At 38.2% G+C, this 20,400-nt stretch overlaps 1 protein-coding gene and 3 non-coding genes across 4 annotated transcripts in view; all 4 read right to left on the bottom strand.

Moving 5' to 3' along the window:
- Positions 1–2,510: 2,510 nt before the first annotated feature.
- polr1a (RNA polymerase I subunit A) overlaps positions 2,511–20,400 on the bottom strand; it is a 26,893-nt gene continuing 9,003 nt past the window's right edge. Inside the window, exons 16-37 of the mRNA XM_088343321.1 lie at positions 19,493–19,684; positions 18,318–18,467; positions 17,155–17,338; positions 17,001–17,083; positions 16,531–16,689; positions 15,126–15,224; positions 14,675–14,827; positions 14,506–14,588; positions 14,267–14,432; positions 13,237–13,360; positions 12,138–12,238; positions 11,872–12,071; positions 11,385–11,552; positions 11,164–11,299; positions 10,923–11,083; positions 10,711–10,834; positions 10,513–10,620; positions 7,752–8,006; positions 7,472–7,672; positions 5,703–5,820; positions 5,463–5,627; positions 2,511–2,920 (exon numbers count right to left, since the gene is read on the bottom strand). Coding sequence (XP_088199447.1) covers positions 2,820–2,920; positions 5,463–5,627; positions 5,703–5,820; positions 7,472–7,672; positions 7,752–8,006; positions 10,513–10,620; positions 10,711–10,834; positions 10,923–11,083; positions 11,164–11,299; positions 11,385–11,552; positions 11,872–12,071; positions 12,138–12,238; positions 13,237–13,360; positions 14,267–14,432; positions 14,506–14,588; positions 14,675–14,827; positions 15,126–15,224; positions 16,531–16,689; positions 17,001–17,083; positions 17,155–17,338; positions 18,318–18,467; positions 19,493–19,684 — 3,231 coding nt within the window. The 3' untranslated portion in view covers positions 2,511–2,819. The remainder of the gene's footprint in view (positions 2,921–5,462; positions 5,628–5,702; positions 5,821–7,471; positions 7,673–7,751; positions 8,007–10,512; positions 10,621–10,710; positions 10,835–10,922; positions 11,084–11,163; positions 11,300–11,384; positions 11,553–11,871; positions 12,072–12,137; positions 12,239–13,236; positions 13,361–14,266; positions 14,433–14,505; positions 14,589–14,674; positions 14,828–15,125; positions 15,225–16,530; positions 16,690–17,000; positions 17,084–17,154; positions 17,339–18,317; positions 18,468–19,492; positions 19,685–20,400) is intronic.
- Positions 13,515–13,650, bottom strand: LOC148359654 (small nucleolar RNA SNORA5). The gene has a single exon (XR_015851448.1). It is a non-coding gene; the product is annotated as a small nucleolar RNA SNORA5 (small nucleolar RNA).
- On the bottom strand, positions 15,313–15,449 carry LOC148359653 (small nucleolar RNA SNORA5). The gene has a single exon (XR_015851449.1). It is a non-coding gene; the product is annotated as a small nucleolar RNA SNORA5 (small nucleolar RNA).
- Positions 16,773–16,908, bottom strand: LOC148359652 (small nucleolar RNA SNORA5). The gene has a single exon (XR_015851450.1). It is a non-coding gene; the product is annotated as a small nucleolar RNA SNORA5 (small nucleolar RNA).

Raw genomic sequence — 20,400 nt, 5'->3', positions numbered from 1 at the left:
GTAATCCAAAAGTAATTGAAAGTAATCCAGTTAAAGTAACCGTACCCAACCCTGTTGAATAATAAGCAAATATATACGAACTATCATAAAAATTTGCAATTTTTAAAATAATACTAAGTGGGTCAATTTATATTTGACATAAGAATCACAAATACATAGGAGCTGACATTATGACAGCCATCTTGGCCCCCAACACAAAAACAACCATCCATCCATTATCTGCACCGCTTATCCTCAGTAGGGTCGCAGGGGTGCTGGAGCCCATCCCAGCCATCCTCGGGCAGTGGGCAGGGGACACCCTGAAACAGTTGCCGGCCAGTCGCAGGGCACACAGAGACATACAAGCACTAGCTTCTTCACACCTAGGAACTATTTGGACCGGTCAATTAACCTGGCATGTATGTTTTGGAGTGTGGGAGGAAACCGGAGTGCCAAGAGGAATCACACACAAGCACGGGGAGAACATGCAAACTCCACACAGAAAGGTTCCATCTCATAACCTCAGAACTGCCGCAAACGCGTGAACCACTGCGCACTCATGGTGCTCATACAACCAATTCATTTTTTTTACTTTTTTCATTTGTTTCCTTTTCACTTTTACCTTTTCCCCATTTCTCTCATCCCTTTATTTTATCTATCCCACTATTTTTTTCCTTTTCTTTTTTTTACACTTTTCCTGTTTTTAATCTCAAAAGGCTGGTTAAAGAAAATGAGAGGAAAAAAATGGTCACATGTAAATTGTAATATTTTGTTTGTAGCACTTGTTATCAGTTGCACTACATCTAGTGGTCAAATGTTACACACTTTCCCTTCAAAGGAAAAAAGTGGCCAATACCTTTATCATGACAACCAAAAGCAATACATTGATTGTTACGGCTCACAGTCTTATTAATACTTTTTGTACAAACAAAATTGGCATGAAACAGTCAAACAATGCAAACTTAATTTCTAAGGGCACAAAAAAATCCTGCAGAGGTCAAAGTAAAAAATAGTCATATATAGCTAAATACAAAGAGATGATCAAGTATATTATATATCATTTGTACTTTAAGAATGTCTCTTTTATTTAAAAAAAAATACAAAATTTCTTGACATTTTGAAAATAAGTTTTACATTTCATTTTTTTTTCGTTAAAAAGATGTAGTTATACATAAAATGTGGCTCATTGCCCTTCTATCGTTCATGATTTGTACAATTTCGGAAAATGTGACATACAATAGCATCAAGATGTGTGCAGCTACTGCATTTGCTAAGTATACTACAAGTGGGTCTCTAGTTATGTTTTCGACAGCACAACCCACTGCCACTAGTGCTGAAAGCAGTTAAATGCTAATTGCTTCATGCTAATTAATTATGCTAATGTATATACGCTAACTGCTACATTTGAGCAAATAATGCTAACTGCTACATGCTAACAAGTGATGCTAATGGCCAAATGCTAACAGCTACATGCTAATAATTATGCTAACTGCTACATGCTAATGGATTTATGATAACATATATATGCTAACGAGTCATGATAACGAGTCCTGCTAACATTCAAATACTAACAACTCATTCAATTGTTAGCATCCACCATAAATCCATGGTTAAATTTCATGAGGGACATTGATACACTTGGGCCACCCTTGGAAACTTCCCTGGGTATCATGGTAACTCATCAAAATAAATGGGCCATCCATTTTGAACAGGCACATTCAAATGTTATTACAGTGTAATAACAGTATTAGGCTGCATCGGCTCACTACAGTTTAACTGTGCGGGTCAGATGTATCGACATTTCGTTCTGTGTGCATGAGCACAAGAATTACAATGAAAGTAAATTCTATTATATTCTATTATTATTTTATTACCATGAATGTGATTTTAGACTTTCAGCAATACATTCCCTTTTTGCAAACAATGTGCCCATCTCAAATTAACTTGCCAACACCGGGGGAGTTTGGGGCGCGGAGTCCCCGCCCAGAGAACCATGTTAAAAACTAGATACATCTGAATTGAAAATCTTTATGTTCACAATTATCTGCAAACAACTTAATGCTACCGGTTTTCAACCATAATCTTCCAGATCCATCACAACTCCGACATTGCCTCGGGAATTGTCTAGTTTGTTTTATTCTTGTATTAAAGATGCTTTGTCCTTAGGTGTCCTGAAAGGCGTTTTTGTCGGAACTTGGTACCATATTCCGTAAATGCCACGACATATGATGTGTATGCTGCAATATGTGCAATATTTTTTATGTTCCCCCAAAATACACACTTACATATGTAAATCGAAGACAACTGGTAAGTAATACAACAACCTATCTGTGGACATGGCTTTCAATTTGATCCTTTTAACAAGTTTACCCCTTCCCCACCTTTTTTCATTTTTTTTGTCTCATTCAAATTTTGATATTTTATAATGCAACTCCACTATTTTCCTTTCTGTCATGTTAAACTAATATTATGGTACTAGTAAAGTATTGAAAGGGTTACACGCATTTACCAACAGTGTAAATGAGATTGAGACGTTTTGAAAAGGCATTTTAATTTTATGACACACGACTTAAACATTAAAAAGACAAAATATATAATTTCTGGATGACAAAATAAAAAATATATGACTAAAAATCTTTGAGGTGCACCACCCCCTTTGTATGGAAACATTTCTGACGACTGACATCTTTAGTACACTGTATTTATATTACCATATTTCACAATTGCATTCGACCCAAAGACACCCATGATAAAGTGGTAAAAGTTTGACTTTTACATTTGGGACCATCACTGTCCGATGCATGATTCTTCTGCAACGATTGCACGAAGAAGAACCCCTGCTACTGCAGAGGTTGTTTGAGCTCAAAAAGTCCTGTCCCTCCTTTGACGACCTTCCCCGTTACTAGGCAGGCCGATGGCGAGACTAGCCGATCACTAAATCCTGTTAAGACAAAAACATTAAGAGGTATTATTATAACCGATTCTCCATGTTTAAACACATTGAGTTATAGCCAGTGTTGAGACAAATGCATTACAAAGGAACACATTCAAGTGCTGTAACTCCTTTTTCTCAATTTATAACTCCATTGTTGTTACTACTTTGTGTGATACTCACACAATTGACTTAAACTCCTGGCCAATAGGGGCACCATTTCCTTGTGGTGCCTCTTAAGCTAGTACAACCTGGCACTACCAGTCGTTGTGGAGGCCCTTTATTGGGTTGGGGTTTGCTCCCCCAATTGAAACAGATAGTACTGGTTTTTACAGTTACCATTAACAGGTAGAGCCTCCTGCTCCGACTCAGATACAGCACCTTCACCATTTGGTGGCCATCGTTTTTCGGTCCATTACTCCACTACATTATAAATGCAGATCATTAAGGTGTCATCAGATTGTTGAGCACCCTTGCTTCACTTGCATTGTCACGTACATCCCTCGAGCCGACAAAGTCAAACCCTAAAGGTTTATTGTGGGGGAAACTACTCTAAGTGTGCCTTTTAAACTATATTCTACACCACACCCAGTATATAACTTTATAGTTTTGTATCGTTTCTGTAGTGCTCAATAAGTGTGTGGTTTTACGATTTCACTTGGTGTTCAGAGACTAGCACCTCCAAGGTCAAAAGATTGCTTTTCCTCCCAAATTCCATTCATCTTTTCAGGTTTCAGTTCTGGAAGAGTTAGACTCCCAAATTTCAAGCAGAGAGCTTGCTTTTCTACTCACAGAAACGCATTGTTTTTTACAAAGTTCACTATTCCTATTGCTCATTTATTATACTCGCACACAATCTACAACCAACGTCATACACTGCATTTAAATATATGATTCCTGTCCGAACCAATCAGAAACCTTTTACATACACGTGGTTTATTGTGTCCTCCAATCATAATCAACAAGATCATATGAAAAAGAAGTGCACATTTCAGTCTGCGGAAGTATTTAATTTCAATTCAAGAACGCAACTTTGCCTTGTTTCAACGTGCTTGCTTTTCTTTACTAAAAGAGTTTGATTGTAACTTAAAAGTTTCTTATTTCATCCGGAAATGGTTTTTAACCTGACATTTATATTTTCATTTATTATTTATTTACCTACACATTTTCCATCTTTTTGTTTTACTTGCGCTGAAAGGAGAAGCCCTCCTATTTCTTTATGCTTTTATAATGACAATTAAGGCCATTCACTCATGAATACAATTATGGTAGCGCCGAGTGAGAGAACACTGAATTTTTCCTCATGGAGATATTCTCCCAAGGGTTACAAGTCAGTTTTTTTCCCCCTTGTTTGTCCGGGGTTTCAACCTGAGTATAAGTTGCACTCCCGGTGAGACTTATATGCGTAATTATTGACACACTGACATCATTGAGTTAAAAACATTACCAGTACATGTTATTTTAACACTAAACCGCAAGAGGGCGCTCAAGGTCTTTGTTGATTTCAACGTAGAAGCAGAAGGAAGAAGCTTTTCATCTATTTCACGAGTAGAGGGAGTTGTTTACCGGTTAAAGTGACTCAGGATACATTTTCAATTGGATTTAGTGATTTCGAGTAAAGCTGACTCTTTATGCTTGAGTTATCTGAATAACTTACAATGTTGCATCATTACTGACAAGCATGTCTAAGCTATGGACGTACGTGTAACATTAGTATACCGTGTTGCCTATTCTTATCTTAATTTCCTTTTCAAGATGACATGTATGTTTTTGTTGTTGGATTTTATTAAATACATTTCTTTCAAAAATGTGACCTATACTCAGAGTGCGACTTATACATGTTTTTTTCCCCTTCTTAATTATGCATTTGGCTGATGCAACTTATAGTCCAGAAAATTAGATACTCGCATTCAAGCCAAATTTACAACCATAAAATAAGTTATCTGGGAGTCAGCTTGTATGCTTGAATGTAGTTGTGTGCCACCAGTAACAAATTGTTGAAAACACATGAGGGGATGTGGCTTATGCAAGAGCAACAGAGACAGGAAATCAATAAAGAAGCACAACTTAGCAGTAAAGGTTTGCTGGATTTTGGTCTTTGTAAAATTATTTTTGCAATACACCATGCCTGAAAAACATCGTGGACAGTACTCAGAAATGGAGATGGCAATCTTTAAGTGGTTTGAAGACCAGAGACAAAATGGATATGGAGTATCTCAGCTATATCTTAGTTGGCAAGCTTTTAAGATTGCACAAGCCAAGAAATATGAAGAGTTAACTGCTTCCACAGTTTGGAGTACATGTCATCTTCCATTTCTTATGTGGGTATTTTAAAGCAGTTTAATGGGGTCAGCTTATAAGCGAATGTAGCAATTTGTAACTAGATAGTTACTTTCGGAGTAACGCGCTACTTTTGGGTGTTGGTAATCTGGGGGACTACTTCGTTATTTTCAGATGAAGTAAATAGTAACTATTTATTGTTTATCAGAAACACACCCAACACTGGTTCAAGCCATAGTAGTGTAATAATACCCCAATCACAACTCCTTACCCATCATGGTGGCTTGTTTGAGAAATTTGTAGCTAGTTTCGAAAGTCATCTGCTGCAGAGGAGAGGGGCTGGACCCAATTCCATGACGGTTCAGGGGCTTGTATATGCCCTCAAAACACATGTAGTCTGCTACCAGCGACAGATGTCTGGGGTCCACCTCGATACCTTGAAACGACAGAAAAACAGTAAGCAAAGCTTCTTTTAAACATCTCGGGGTTTTGCTGCGTGTGGTTTCCGTACCGTAAACGGCAAAGACATCTTTGATTTCTTTCTCAATGACTTTGAGAGCTACTTCAATCCCGTAGGTGTTCGCCATGGCGTGGACCTCATTGGAATATAACCTGTTGACGTTAAGGATCTGGGGAATTGGAATATTAACTATTAAGAAAATATAAATTAAACACAACAGTAGAAAATGTCTTTCGTGTTTTAGATACCAGACTTTTTAAATCTTTGAAATTACATTAAAAAATAGGGTCTTTTGAAGCTTTAGGCTATTTTAACTCAAAGTTACGACTGTTAATATGGTTCTAGACCGCTAGAGGCAGTGTTTCAAGCTCGAAGGTGTAACATTAGCATACTGTGGTGCTGAAGGTGGGGCGGCATTAGCTCCGGAGGGAGAGTGCTCGTCTTGGGATCAAGAGATCGCAGGTTCGATTCCCGGCTCCTCCGTGTTAAATGTTGAAGTGTCCTTGGGCAAAACACTGAATCCCTAATGCCCCCAATAAGCAGGTCGGCGCCTTGCATGGCTGCTATTGGTGTGTGTGAATGGGTAAGTGTGAAGTACATTGTAAAGCGCTTTGGGAGGTCTTCATTGACTTGAAAAGCGCTATAGAAATGCAGACCATTTACCATTCCCTGCTGGATGCAGGGCCTTTGGTGGTCGGTAGGGACGAAATAGAACACCAATTCCTCACTAAAAACACAGTCAACACGATGTTTTGCTTCAACTGCCCTGCTTGTGGGAACTCCAGCACAATTTTGGGCTTGGGTTCGTAATAGAAGTTATGTGCATTCAAGCGATAATCATTTGAAAAACTCAATTTAAAGGCATACCTATATTCTAATATAATAATATATAGAGATCAGGGGTGTCAAACTCATTTTAACTTGGGGGCCACGTGATAGAACAAACATTGTCTCGAGGGCCGGACTAGTAGATTAGAAAGAAAAAAAGAAATGAATAAGAGGAAGAGAGGGAGAGAAAAAGAGGACAAAGACGAATCAAGAAAGGGAGAGAGATAGAGAAGGGAGAGAGAACCTAAGAGAAAGAGAAATAGTGAGAGGGGGACAGAGAAAGAAAAATAAATCCAAAGAGAAAGAGAAACACTGAGTGAAAGAGAGAGAGAGGGGGACAGAGAAAGAGGGACAGAGAGGCAAATAGAGGGACAGAGACAGAGAGACGGACAGAGACAGAGACATACAAGTACAGCGACTTTGTGAGAGGCACCTGGATTTAGCAACATCAAGTGGACAAATTTCAACCCGCAGCTCTATTATCTCTTGCGCTTCTGAGCGTTCTCTCACGGGCCGGATTCAATCCCTTAGCGGGCCTGATCCGGCCGGGGGGCACCTGTTTGACACCTCTGATATAGATCATAACTGGAAAAAACAAACATTCAGACGCAAGAGGTTTTATAAGTTGAATTAATGCAAACTGCGTTTCTGGTTTTTGAACGCAGCAAGAGTCCAACGAGGGATGGCATCCATCTCCTGGTTTAAAATAATCTCCACCAAAATAATTTTTATTTTACATGAAAAGGCATTTTGGACTTTGTACCACTTGTTTTCAATTGCACTACACCAGGGCTCCCAGACCCTTTTCAGGGTTCGTACAACATTTTTACAGCCAAATTGAAAATTTTGAAGGACTCTTAAATCCAATGTACCAATTTCCCCAGTACCTCTAACCCCCAAACGTCTGCCTTCAGTCCATCTTGACGCTTGTTTTAATCACAGAATATATGACCTTCAAATGCTGATAATATTGAATATAGAAATAAACTCACATTACTGTGCTCGAACATCTTGTGCATGTTGATGCCCTCTGTGTTGAGAACCATCTCTTTTTCTCCAGTCTGTGTCGTGGTCTCACTTAGGAGGCATCGAGTCAGACCTTTGGTTTCCATGATTATGGCGTTGTGGGCCAGTGTCGACACAACTGACGTCAGGTCCAAGTGCACTTTGCTTACAGGCAATGCCAGGTCCACCTGGCAAAGAGGGGATGCCAAATTTGAAGACTTAATGGGTAAAGAGGTTTACCCTTATGTAGACATTGTGAGAGCTTACTTCACACCAGAGTTCCTCCGTGACGTCATAGCGGTATCCTTCTATTGCTGAATGAGAACCAAGGACCACATCCACTCTGGTCTGATCAATAGAGGCTTCCCCTCCCTGACTTTTTGCTCTTTTCTTTGACAGCAACTTCACACCCGTGGACTCCGTTTGGGACTTTTCCGCAATGTTCTCTTCATTCTCTTGCACCTCGTCTTCCTCGCCCTCATCCTCTTCATTCCCGCCTTCCTCTTCGCTGCCATAATCTACCTAAAAGGTAAGAGAGTAGAGTTCATTTTGGTGCAAAATGAGATTTTCAGGGTTTGTGAACCTGTTTCATGGCCAGATACAAACACTATTAAGGACTTTTAAAGCCAATTTTCCAATTTCTACAGTAGCATTAAAGGAAGAAATCTGGTGAATCATGCATTTTTCAGATTCACAAATATATCCACGATTTCCATACGCGATTTTTGATCAAGACACCAGAGTTTTACATGTCGAGTAAATCGCAAAATATATTTCTGGATCCTAACAATTAGTGTGTAAATAATTTCGACAGAAATCTCTTCCTATTAGGTTCTGGGTAAAGATTACGATAATATGCAGCTTACATTTTGGGGCGGCAGTAGCTCAGGAGGTAGAGCGATCGTTTTAGGATTAAGGGATCCCAGTTCGAATCCCGGCTTGTCCGTGTTACATGTCGAAGTGTCCTTGGGTAAGACATTGAACCCCCAATTACCCCCAATAAGCAGGTTAGCGCCTTACACGGCTGCACAGATCACGACCGCTATTGGGAAATGTGAAGCACAATGTAAAGCGCTTTGGGAAGTCATTGACTTGAAAAGCGCTATATAAATGCAGATCATTTCATTTCATTACATTTTGGAAACACTACCATAATTTTATTACAAGGCTCATAGGAAATGTACATAATCTGTATGTAAACCATGCACGAATACACATTTCATAATGCCCTCTTTAGGTGTTTCATGTAGTAAACAGTTATCAATAAAATCATTGATAAAATAGTCATCTTTGTGAATTTCCTTTCATACGTCTAGAAAAAAAAGAATTCCCATTGTTTTGCATACTTTGCAGCATGCTCTGCGTAGATTTGTTCCATGTTTTAGCCATTGTTTGTATTTTACCGTTTTCTAGCCAATGTTTAACAAAATGGCAGCCTCGGCATCTTGGGGGCCGTAGCAATACATATGCCAACGCCATACCAACCGATTCCTGCTGCCATTTGTCACAAGGGAGGAAGAAATGCAAAAGCAAATAGAAGCCACCAGAGCAGGCACGTCAAGGACATATTTTACCAGACTAGTTTGATTTTTTACTTAAAGCCCCAGTGTGTAATATTTGACAACTAGATGGCAAGGTACTGTCTAATAAGAACAAAAAACATTGCAAGAGCACAGCATAGCAGCAAGAAAACAATACAAATTTCTAAACCTATATTTTTTTATAAACGTTAACATTGCTAAGATAGTTTTGCCTAGTATTCATATCAATGTTTTTTACCGAATGAAAATTTTTTGTACTACTAGGAGGCAATAAATATTACACACTGATCCTTTAATGTGTGGTCTATCGGGTCAGACTGCTGAGAAATATGGCAACAGTTTAAAGGAATTACACTCAAAATTAAAGCACTTATCAAACCTTGGAAAAAAAAAAGAAAAAAAACCCAACAACAACCAAGATTCAAGGATTTAAGAATTTCAAGCATCCTTATGTACTCTGAATATGTTAAGTCCATTTTTGGTTATTACAGTCAAAGGTGCCTTTGAGAATCACATTTCTACAGGAAAAATGCTGACTCCCATTCTTCAGTAGCCATAAAACAGATTATAATACTGCAGTATAAGATCCATCAGAAATCCATAAAATACGCAATGGTTAGAAGTTTCCCTGATACGAAAACAAATGACATGCATAAAATGCATCCATCTGTTGGGAGTTTTTAAATTTTATACCTAGGGATTGGGATCATATGGCTTGTTCTTTTCATGAATACCTCTGGCTCTGACATAAAATTCACTTGTTTAACGCATATAGGCCCAAATGAAACACTGTTTCAACCACTAGGGGCAGGATCGCTGTAGCACTTTTTTACCTTTAAGGCGGGAAACAAATGTCACTATGATTTTTTTCCGCTTCACTTAGCCAGTGAGATGCATCAGAATACACATGAGTGTGACATCTGATTTATCATTCTCTGGATATTTTTTAAAGCGTAGTTTGTGCAATTTCCAAAAACAAACAAAAAAGAAACATGATTAGTAGGACTCTTCTGACGAATGCTTTGAGATTTCAAAGATTCACATCTATAAAACGGAATGGGGGTCAAATAATGACCACTCGATTCCGAAGGTAAGAACCGTGGCCGTGTCACGCAGCTGAAGGTGAATAGAATTATAGATTTCTTGTTTACAGTACTTTGTGCCATAATTACGAGATAATCACCATAAACAAAAATGGTTAACATCTTAACTACAAGAGAAAGACAATTTAAGTGGAGTATTTGTTGATATGGGGCACAGCTGCTGGCATTAATTATTATTATATAACTTATGAAATCTTAAGACATCACACAGTGAAGTAATGTATTGTGTGGCTCTCACTGAAAAAAACGATCTGTATTTTTCTATCATGTTGAGTCAAAAACGTCACGGAAACTTACTTAAATCAAATTACATTGAAAACAACAGCGAAAAATACAATTAATGCAATTCAATAGCACTCAGAGAAGTTTGATTCATTCTCTTACTTCCTCTTCCTGTTTTTCCTTTCTCTTGGCATCAGATGCATCAGCGTCGCCTTCATCCCCCTGGTCATCAACAATGTCCCGCTCCAGCTCTTCCTCCCCTTCATCCCCCTGACAACCGAAATATAATTATAGGGAACACATAAAACAGGGAAGCAAAATATTAATTAATCTCAAATATTCATATATGTCAAGCTGTACCCCTGCTGTGTCTGGCCCTGCCTCGCCGACATTGTCACTTAGGGTGGCTTTCCTGGTTTCCACGGCAATAGATGCCAGCTTGGCGCTGCGTTTTACAATCGCTTTAAGGAGGAGGGTAAAAAATCTGAGGAAAGAGTCAAAAATATTACTGTTAGATGTTTTCTCAAAAAAAAAAAAAAAAAATCATTTCCTGGAGAATGTTTATGGTTGACCTATTTTCCATGTAATCGAGAATTTGTCGTGGTGAGAGATCAATATCTTCAGAGTAACGGTCCGGATGAAGAAAGCTAAAAGTGATTTTAAAAATGCGCATGTTGGAGTGATGGCGACTCTGAATGCGCAGCGTCTCCACCACATCCACTTTGTGCAAAACCTGCCAATGAGTGAATGAAAACCAAAAAAGAAGGTAATCAGGTATACTAAAAATAGATAAATAAATAAATCCGTTGATACCTGAGCCAAGCAGACCCTAGTAAGTTTTCTCCTGAGCTTATGAGCTCTCTTCAAAGCCTTTTTGCTGTTGATCACCGGAACACTCATCATTGGGGTTTTGATGTTGGAGCTGGCCACCATCAGGATTTCTCTCAATCTGTAAAAAAAATAAAATAAAATAAAAAAACAACCATGTCAAACTTTGTGTATAAATAAACAACGGTTATAGCATCAAACATTACCGAGGGATTCCCAATGTGACGTTCATCTCTCCTCTGCCAGCAAAGTGGAAAGTGTTTAGAGTCATCTGGGTGGAGGGCTCACCAATGGACTGAGCTGCCAGAAGGCCCACCGCTTCCCCTGGATCACACAAGGAGCGCTGCCACTTGTAATGCAACAACTGTCGAAGCCTGTGAACAAAAAGACCATAATAACAGGACGTACTGTGCCTTGCAAAAGCATTTCGTAAGAACTTTTCGACATACTTCCATATTTCAGGCTTCCAATCTATGGATGCAAAACTGAAAATATTTTCCAAGAATCAACCCAGACCAGCGGGATTTTGTAAGTTGTATTTTATAAGTTTTGCACATCTTAAAACAGAAATATTTGCCCATTCTTCCTAACAAAACAGTTGATCGTTTTTGCACAGCATTTTTCAGATCTTTCCACAAAAATACTTTTGCTAGGCCCTGTAATAAGTGTAGGAGGGGCAGAGGTGTGGTATACCTGTCAGCATCCACAGCATGTGGATCCATTGTATCTCGATTCTGCAAGTATTTCTCCGTGATGTCATGAAAACTTTCCGAAACTGATCCAAAGTTCACATCAGGCCGGAATAAACCCAGGCTGGGCTCAGGGCAGCGGGAGGACTTTCTTTTGTATTTTGATTGCCCGGCTTCATCAAGAGCACGCCATTGTTCCATCAGCTGCCGGAAGACAAATATGTTAACAAGATTCAAGGTGCACAAAAACCAAACAACAACCTGCAGTACCTTCACAACAGCCACATCTCGGCCGCACATATTTTGTTTCACGCCGTTCCCGGTCTGGGTTAGTTTAGCTAACTTCTTTTGAGAATACAACAAAAATGCTCCTGTAGACAAAAAAAAAATAATTGACTGTGGTTGGTTTACAGGTATAAAGCAGGGGTGGGTTAACAGAGTTGAAGGTCGCATTGGGCTAAAAGAATTTGGTAGAAGGAGAGATAAAAATGACCGTATTTTTTGTAGCTACCGACTCAGTCTAAACTGATACGTCAGGAAATACATGAGGGAAATCGTTAATGTAGGATGATCAATTTCTCATATTAATGATGCTATATCAAAAAGACATCTACATTTTAAAGGGACAGTGTGTAATATTAAGTGCCTCCTAGATGTACAAAAAAAAATATTCGGTAAAGAAAAACATTGATTTGAATAAGAGTCGAAAATACATTAACTATCATACCAATGTTAATTAAAAAAAAATCATAGGTCGGGAGATTTGCATTTCTTTGACAAAGTGGAATCCCTACTCCTTAGTTTGCAAATTGTTTGATGTCTTGTTGCATGCTCTGGCACTGTTTTTTGTTCATATTAGACAACAGTGCCATTTGGTCATCAAATAAGACACCATAGGGCTTTAAGCATTTTTTTCACTGAAAATATTCCATTCATACAAAAAAATGCAAAGCAACTTTTTGAGGAAAGCAGCAACGATATGCATTTATGAAAAAATAATCATGCAGACACCTACAAGTCATACGTCAATTTTTAAGCACTAAATTCTATATGCAATTGAAAAACTAATGTAATACGGGTAGCTGAGAAGCGAGTTTTTTTTTTTTTTTGCATAGAATATCTTGATAAAATGAATACTTGTTTATTTTGTATTATGTCAAGAGAAATTTAGCCAGCTATTTGAATGCTGGGGAATGTGGGGAGAAAGATGGCACTAAAAGGAAAATATATATTTTTCCAAGTAGTACTGTTTTGGTTTTTACCATTTTATACATAATCTTATTTATTTTGTATTTTTACTTTAGGCAGGCCACATGTGATTGTTTGTTCACCCCTAATGTAAAGGCAACATTTAAGATGCGGACATCACCTCTGCGAGGACAAGCCAATTCATGCTTTGTTTTCCAGCGTTGTATGGCTGAAAAATGTCGACTAGCGCCATGTGGGTCCAATCGTGCCAAGGCCTGATCCATGCCTTGAGATTTAGTAATTACCTAGAGCCACATTAACATGAGTATTAATGAGTCAATGAGAAAACCTTTCGGTGCTTTAGCTTCATTACTGATGACAATTGGACACATAAAATCAATCCAGCATCTACATTTACGAAGACCAGAATTGTACAAAAAATAGCATTGACAATTCAATATTTGTGTGTAGTAAAATGTATCCCAGGTAGACATATCACAGTACCGTGGGGCATATTAACTACACTTTCACTATCGCAGCCATTTTGGCCAGTGGCACACACTGAGAAGGATGCACTGAATTTGACAAGGCTGCAAAAGTAACTACTCATTTACTGTACGACATTTTTCGGAACAAAGTGATAAACCACGCCCAGGATATTTGTAAAATGAAAAAAACAAACAAAACAAAAAAAACTTTTGTACACCTGAATATAAGCTGCGGCTGCCCAAATTGTAATATGAGATATTTGTTAAGATGATAAACGGAAATATTTAAAACATCTTTTTTTCAAACAGTACCTGTAGGATGGCTGCAATACAACACTAGGTAGGCACTAAAAGCTGCATTTTTTAAGGCCATTTTGACGTCTGTAGTTAAAACACCCTCTGGTGGTCGATTTGTTCATGATGCGCAAGAGGTTTTCGCTATTTATGTTTTTTTAAAAACCGTGTGAGTCAACAAGCAGATAAAGTTGTTCGTGACAAGCTAATTTCCGTAGAAAATTGGTGCGTAAATTAGCAGGCATGTGCATTTGTAAATTAAATTCAACCCACTTAGTGTTGCTGGTGCTTACGCCCCACTCAATCTACCAATTGGCAACATTGTACAGGTCACACGGTTCAAAACAAAGGAAAAAAGGTAAAGCTCAACAGTCTGGCAAATATATGGTATAAAATATAATAATGTTGCATAATTCCAATGCAGTTTACCTTAAAGTTGTCTTCAATAAAGGGAAACTGCCTTGGCTGAAGAAACTGTGTCTTGGGGATATCAAGCCCATCTTCACCATAAAGGAACTGGATGACAGACCCATCACTATCTCTCACTGTCAGATCATACTGTACCACCAAACCCTCTAGATGTTTTATAACACATCTACAAAAAAAAAAAACGGGGGGAGAGTAATATAATACATTCATCCTCTTCAGTTTCCCAAAGTTGGACTTACCTTTGAAGGTATCCTGATCTGGAAGTTTTTACAGCAGTATCCACCAACCCTTCTCTGCCAGCCATACAATGGAAGAAAAATTCCTGATGGTAACATAATCACCAGGTTATCAGTTATCACAAAAAAAAAAAGTCATTTTTTAAAAATGAAAACAGAAATAAAACCACACCTGTGGTTTGATGCCCGTGAGGAACCTTCCGGAAACAAAACCCCCGGCACTGGGCGCAGGGTCATATGGCTGGAAACAGGGTAGGGATTTCCCTGAGGGCATCAGCGGAGGTCTCCGACCCTCCAACTCAATCTGGCCCAGCAAGCACGAGATCTGAGACAAGAACACATGTTATTAAACTTTGAATGAACAGCAAAAGTCAAATCTCATTTGAGGATGAGACTATGTTTACCATACATGGAAAGATACTACCGGGCTTCCACTGAGTCTCATAAATGTCTACTATTAAAAAATATTTTATAAACATATATGAATGCAAAGTTAATCAAAATAACTTGCAGATTTCCCATTAAAATGATTACAAACGTCATGGTGTGTATTTGTGCAACATATTCGTCAGTCAGAAGGGATCAAAACACTGAGAAACGCTGATAAGAGCGGGAAAATCTACCTGCATGGTATTGACAGTGGAACCCTTGGCACCTGACTGGACCATCAGTTGGAGGTTGTTGTCTGGAAAGGAGGTGTGAAGGCCAATTGGCATACACACCTAAAAAAAAGACAACATGCTTAATGGAAATAAGGCGCCTTTTAATACACACTTCAGTGAGTTTGAGCGGACAGCTGTTACATTAACAGTTTGTGTGTAGAAGATTTTTATCCCCACATGCCATTTGGAGGCACAATGGGGCCCAACAACCACAACATTATTGTAGCAGCCATTTTGGCCAGTGAAACCCACTATGAAGGGTACACTGAATTTGACAAAGCTGCAATAGTTTTTAACATTTCAGCTGTGAACGCAGCCCTGATTGTATACCTCTAAATGTAACAGTGCTGACCATATTCGCTATTGAAAAAAACATTGAAAAGAAAAAGAAAAGGGATAGCATTAATAGTCTACATCAGAGGTGTCCAAACGAAATTGAGGGATCCAAGGAAAACCTTGGAACTGATTTTATGTAATTTAAGAAATTCTATCATATCTAGGTTTATTTGGTATTCGTTTTCTTTTGTATTTTGTTTAAGTTTGAAGGTAGGTTTATTTATTTAATATGTTCTGGGTGTTTTATGTTTTTGTCCGTTTTAAATGTACGCAGAGTTTATGACATGGAATATTCTTTTTGGGTTTTTTTTTTGGTCTTTTTTTGTGCTTGTTTTGAGTTTGGTGTGTTGAAGTTTATGTGTTTTTTGTGTGTATTTTGTTTGAGATTTGTTTTGCGTTTGTTTTTTGATGTTTCGAGAGATTTTCCCATGTGTCTTTTTTTGTGTTGCTGTTTTGTTAAGTTGTTTGTGTTTTGATATGCATTTCTAAGATACAATTTATGTTATTATCATATTGATACCAGTCTGTAACTATTGGAAAGGCATTCAAATTTTCTAGAAAATCGCACTGACCCATCACTGGTGAGCTATTTCAGGAACCCGTCCACAGGCTACTCAAGTCTTCATAGGGGACTAACTGGTGCAAGAGGGCCCCACGATAGAGACCCGTGATTAAAATGTTTTTTGTTTTGTTTGTGATTTGCTTTGTGTATGATTTTTGTTTTATTTTTTGAAGAGTTTTTTAAGTATGTTTTTGTGTGTGTTTTCCACGAGTCATGTATCATGCGGATGGTTTGTGTTTTTTATGTGTTTCGCATGAAACATAGTTTCCATAAGGTTAGTTTAGACATTTTACAAAATAAATGTAATGGAAAAAAATATCGTTGCCTTAAAAAATGATTAATTTGCATCTTTGGATATTTATATAAGATGTGCAAAACTTGTTAAGAGAAAGTCTATTTTTCCATCTATGCGAAAGTGGTTTCAGGGCTTGCATTTCGACACCCCTCTAAATGGGGTTGGGACTTTACCTTGTTGATGTCATTGTTCACACAGTTGGCCACCTCTTTAAATTTGTGGTCAGCCATACTAAAATCCCGCTGGTCTGGGTTGAGATGAGCATCCTGCCAGCGGCTTTTGGCTTCTGCTTCATCCACCTCCGGGGGGAGGTTAAATGCTGCCTGGAGGGCCTTTAAAAAGCAAAGAATGATCAAGTTACCAAGTCAAAATGTAAAACCTTTGCCAAGAAGCTGTTATCCTTGGAGAAAATAGTATTTGTGTGTAGCACATAATTATGCCCGGAGGCTATGATGGAGCACAACGGGGCCCACCGACTACACATTCACTATTGCAGCCATTTTGGCCAGTGTCACCCACTGAGAAGGACGCACTGAATTTGACCGGCTGCATTGATGCCGCTGTTAAACAATTCAACTAATGACAAACATTATGATGATCTGTTGAACCAAACAGAACAAAAGAAGCATATTCCTGAACTCACTTTGGTTCCAATTTTTAGTGAATCTCTGATAATGCTTCTCCTCTTTTTGTTGGCACCAGGTTTTACCAAGATATCCTCAACTCCTAGTGGAAAAATACATCAAAGGTAAATTCGCTCAAATATGCCTTTGGGAAGTTAAAGAAGATCAATTTACCTAGAGTGAATCCTCTGTATAATTGAAGGTAAGCAGTAAAAAGTCTGGCCAGACAGCTGAGCAGTTTTCCGCTCGTCTCCCCTCCGTAAAGTTCATAGCAACAATGCACCAGCCCATATGCAGAAGAACCATAGTGAGCTTTGTCCAGAACGCCCACTAACAACTCCCCATGCCGGATCACCACCTACAAAGTCAAATTCATTTTAATCGTAAAATTGCTGTAACTTTTACATTTCAGATGTACAGTAATCCCTCGCTGTATCACATTTTACTTATGGCAGGATTTTTGAAACTTTGCAGATTTTCATCGTGGATTGTGTTCTGCAGCCGAAAGACACGGTGAACGCCATCACGGGGCCAGGTCGCCGAGGGCTCTGTGTGTGTTGGGTGGGCGATTGTGTGCGCGACTCTGATAGGGTGGTTTATGCTGTCAGCCAAATAGCAGGGCGGGTGTACAGGCCAATGGGTCCACCCAAAATAAACTGCGAAGCATGGCAACAGCTATTATTTTAGCAGCTCGTTACATTGAAAATAAATTCATCTAAAATATCAGACTCTGATAAAAGTCAGAAGAGCAATCAGAAACACTGATCACCAGTGGGTGCTTTATGGACTGTTATCGGGTCCGGGAAGAGATTGAGGCGGTGTCAGAATAGAAAGCAACAGCAGGGCTATTGTTCCAGCCTACTGCTATGTAAAAACTCACACAGGGCACCCTTGCCCGACCTGTATCCCACTAATGACAGATCCATTACCCATGGAACAGATGACCTGGAGTTGCAACTTGTGGGAAGCCGCTAGATTCTTGACAGATGTATTTTAACGGAGACCTGGCTCAACTAAAGAATCGCCAATGCTAGTGTGCAGTTAGCCAGCTGCTCTCTACATTGTTTTCTTACACTGAAAGGAAAAGCCCTCCAGTTTTCTTTACTTTACTTAATTTAATTGTACTGTTGTATAATGACAAAAGACCAGTAATTTAACTGCAATTCTGTCTTCTGTGTTTTTATTTGCACATCCATCGTTTTTTTAGTTAGTTGAATACATTATATATTTTTTTGTATTGATATCTCATAAATGTTTTCACTTTGACTTTTTAGGAACGTAAACCCCTGCAAAAAACACACAAAAAAAAAGAACTGGAAGTGTTGGTGTGTAGGTACCTGCGATTCACACATGGTGTCAGGTTGATAGCCTTGAGCCGACCTTGGGGGAACTTGGATCCACGCTTTCCCGGGAATTTTTGATTTCCCAACCAGATTTAAAGGCACAGCTTTTTCTGGAATGACGTTGAGAAGGAGTGTGGATACCACCTAAAATAAGGCAAGGAAACTGCTTTATAGATATGGAAATAAATGAGCGTGTATGTCCACATTAATTTCATATTATTTTAGTGCCTTCCCTAAAAGGAAAAAATAATGAGGCTGATTTTTCTTCCTAGACATATTTTCTATTGTCACCTGAATATTTTTAAAATTCAAATATCTCCCATCTCAATATTTTTCTCTTATGTCAAGTCAAGTCATGTTTATTTGTATAGCCCTTAATCACAAAGAGTATCAAAGGGCTGCACAGATCAAAGACTATTGCGAACCATTATTACAGACTATTAACCTACATGAGGGCAAATGATACACATATTATCAACATTAAGTATAGGTTATTCATATGCTATAGAGTAGAAGTGTGTTTTAAGCTTAGATTTTAACATTTCCTCTGAGGTTGCAGATTGAATCTCAGGGGGAAATATTAAATATCAAATATTTAACATTTCGTTAACTAAAGGATTCACTTTCAGGTACCTTGAATGGAAATATGGTGACAGGAATTGAGCCCCACTACACTTGTGCTCATATACATTTCAAAAGGAAAATTATAATGTTATGGAGGACATATGTTTACATTAAAAAAACTCAGTTTATTCCCCAGGGCCATCACCACCCTAAACAAGCGTACATAACAAAGAAAATATTTTATGGCATTTTAATTGTTGCTAAATATTTTTTCACTCTATTATTACAACTTAAGCCAGTTTCAAAGCACTACCTTGTAATATTTTTTGCCTATTTATCCTGACATTCTTTCATCTTATTTTTCTTTGAAGTCCTTATTACAGGTTTAGCCTGGAGTGCAAAAGTTAATCTTGTTGTAAACAATGCTCACTATGACAATAACGACAGTTCAATTAAACATAAAATCTGGGTTATTTTTAATAATATCAAGGAAAAAAAATTCAAAAACTTAAAACCCCATTTTTTTTTTAGAAACCATTTGTTTGCCTTGAAATCCATTTTGTGAAGAATTCTGGTGACAACCTAAATAAAAAAAATCATGCTACCTGTTTCCCTGTCCATAATCTTTGTGGCTTCAATATCGCAGGTTGGAGAAGCTTAATTCTGCCCAATTTGTCAGTCAGTCCTCTGTACACAAGTTCGGTGTACTGATCTCTGGTGAAGAAACAGCCTCGGATTGTCATGCGTGTACCTGAAACCATGTGATCCTGAATAAGACCGGCCAATGGCTTTCCATCCTAATGAATGAAAAAAAATAATTATAATAATCATCAGTGATGCATATGTAACCATACAGTGCTGCAAAAACGTATTTGGCCAACTCCCAATTTTTGGGTATCAATGTATTTCACCTAAAACATCAACAACCGGAAATAATACATTGACTAGCCGGGAAACGTTTGCAACGTGCTGTACGAAATTTGGAACTTTTTCTGAACATGACACACTGCAAATAGTGAAATATACAGCAGAATAATTTATCGAGCAATAGAAAGTAAATTTGGAATTAGCCAGAAGCAGAGGTAACGATGAGTCTGCCGTAAGCGACGAATAAGCGGAATAAGAAAACTGTGCATCATCTATTGTGACATAGTGGATGAAGATGTTCTTGAATTTAGTGATTTGGAGTGAGACTGATCATTTGGTAAGCATGTTCTCAATGCTAAAGTTATCTGAATAACTCAATATGTTACATTGTTACTGACCCTATCCTGGCATGTCAGTCATGTAACGTTAGTACATCGTACACTTATTCAGCCTGTTGTTCTCCATTTTATTTTAAATTTCTTTTCAAGATGACATGTATGTTTTTGGAGTTGGATTTTATCAACTACATTTCCCCCCAAAAAATGCGACATACTCTAGGTGCTACCAACATGTGTTTTTTTTTCATTTTAATTATGCATTGTTTTGGCTGGTGTTTCTTATACTCCAGAGCAACTTTATAGCCCTA

The sequence above is a fragment of the Urocampus carinirostris genome, chromosome 9 (assembly GCF_059441175.1).
Source record: "Urocampus carinirostris isolate Australia breed hairy pipefish chromosome 9, RoL_Ucar_1.0, whole genome shotgun sequence".
NCBI classification, from domain to species: Eukaryota; Metazoa; Chordata; class Actinopteri; order Syngnathiformes; family Syngnathidae; genus Urocampus; species Urocampus carinirostris.
Note: the sequence above shows the minus strand (reverse complement) of the source record. Positions and strands in the feature narration are given on the sequence as shown.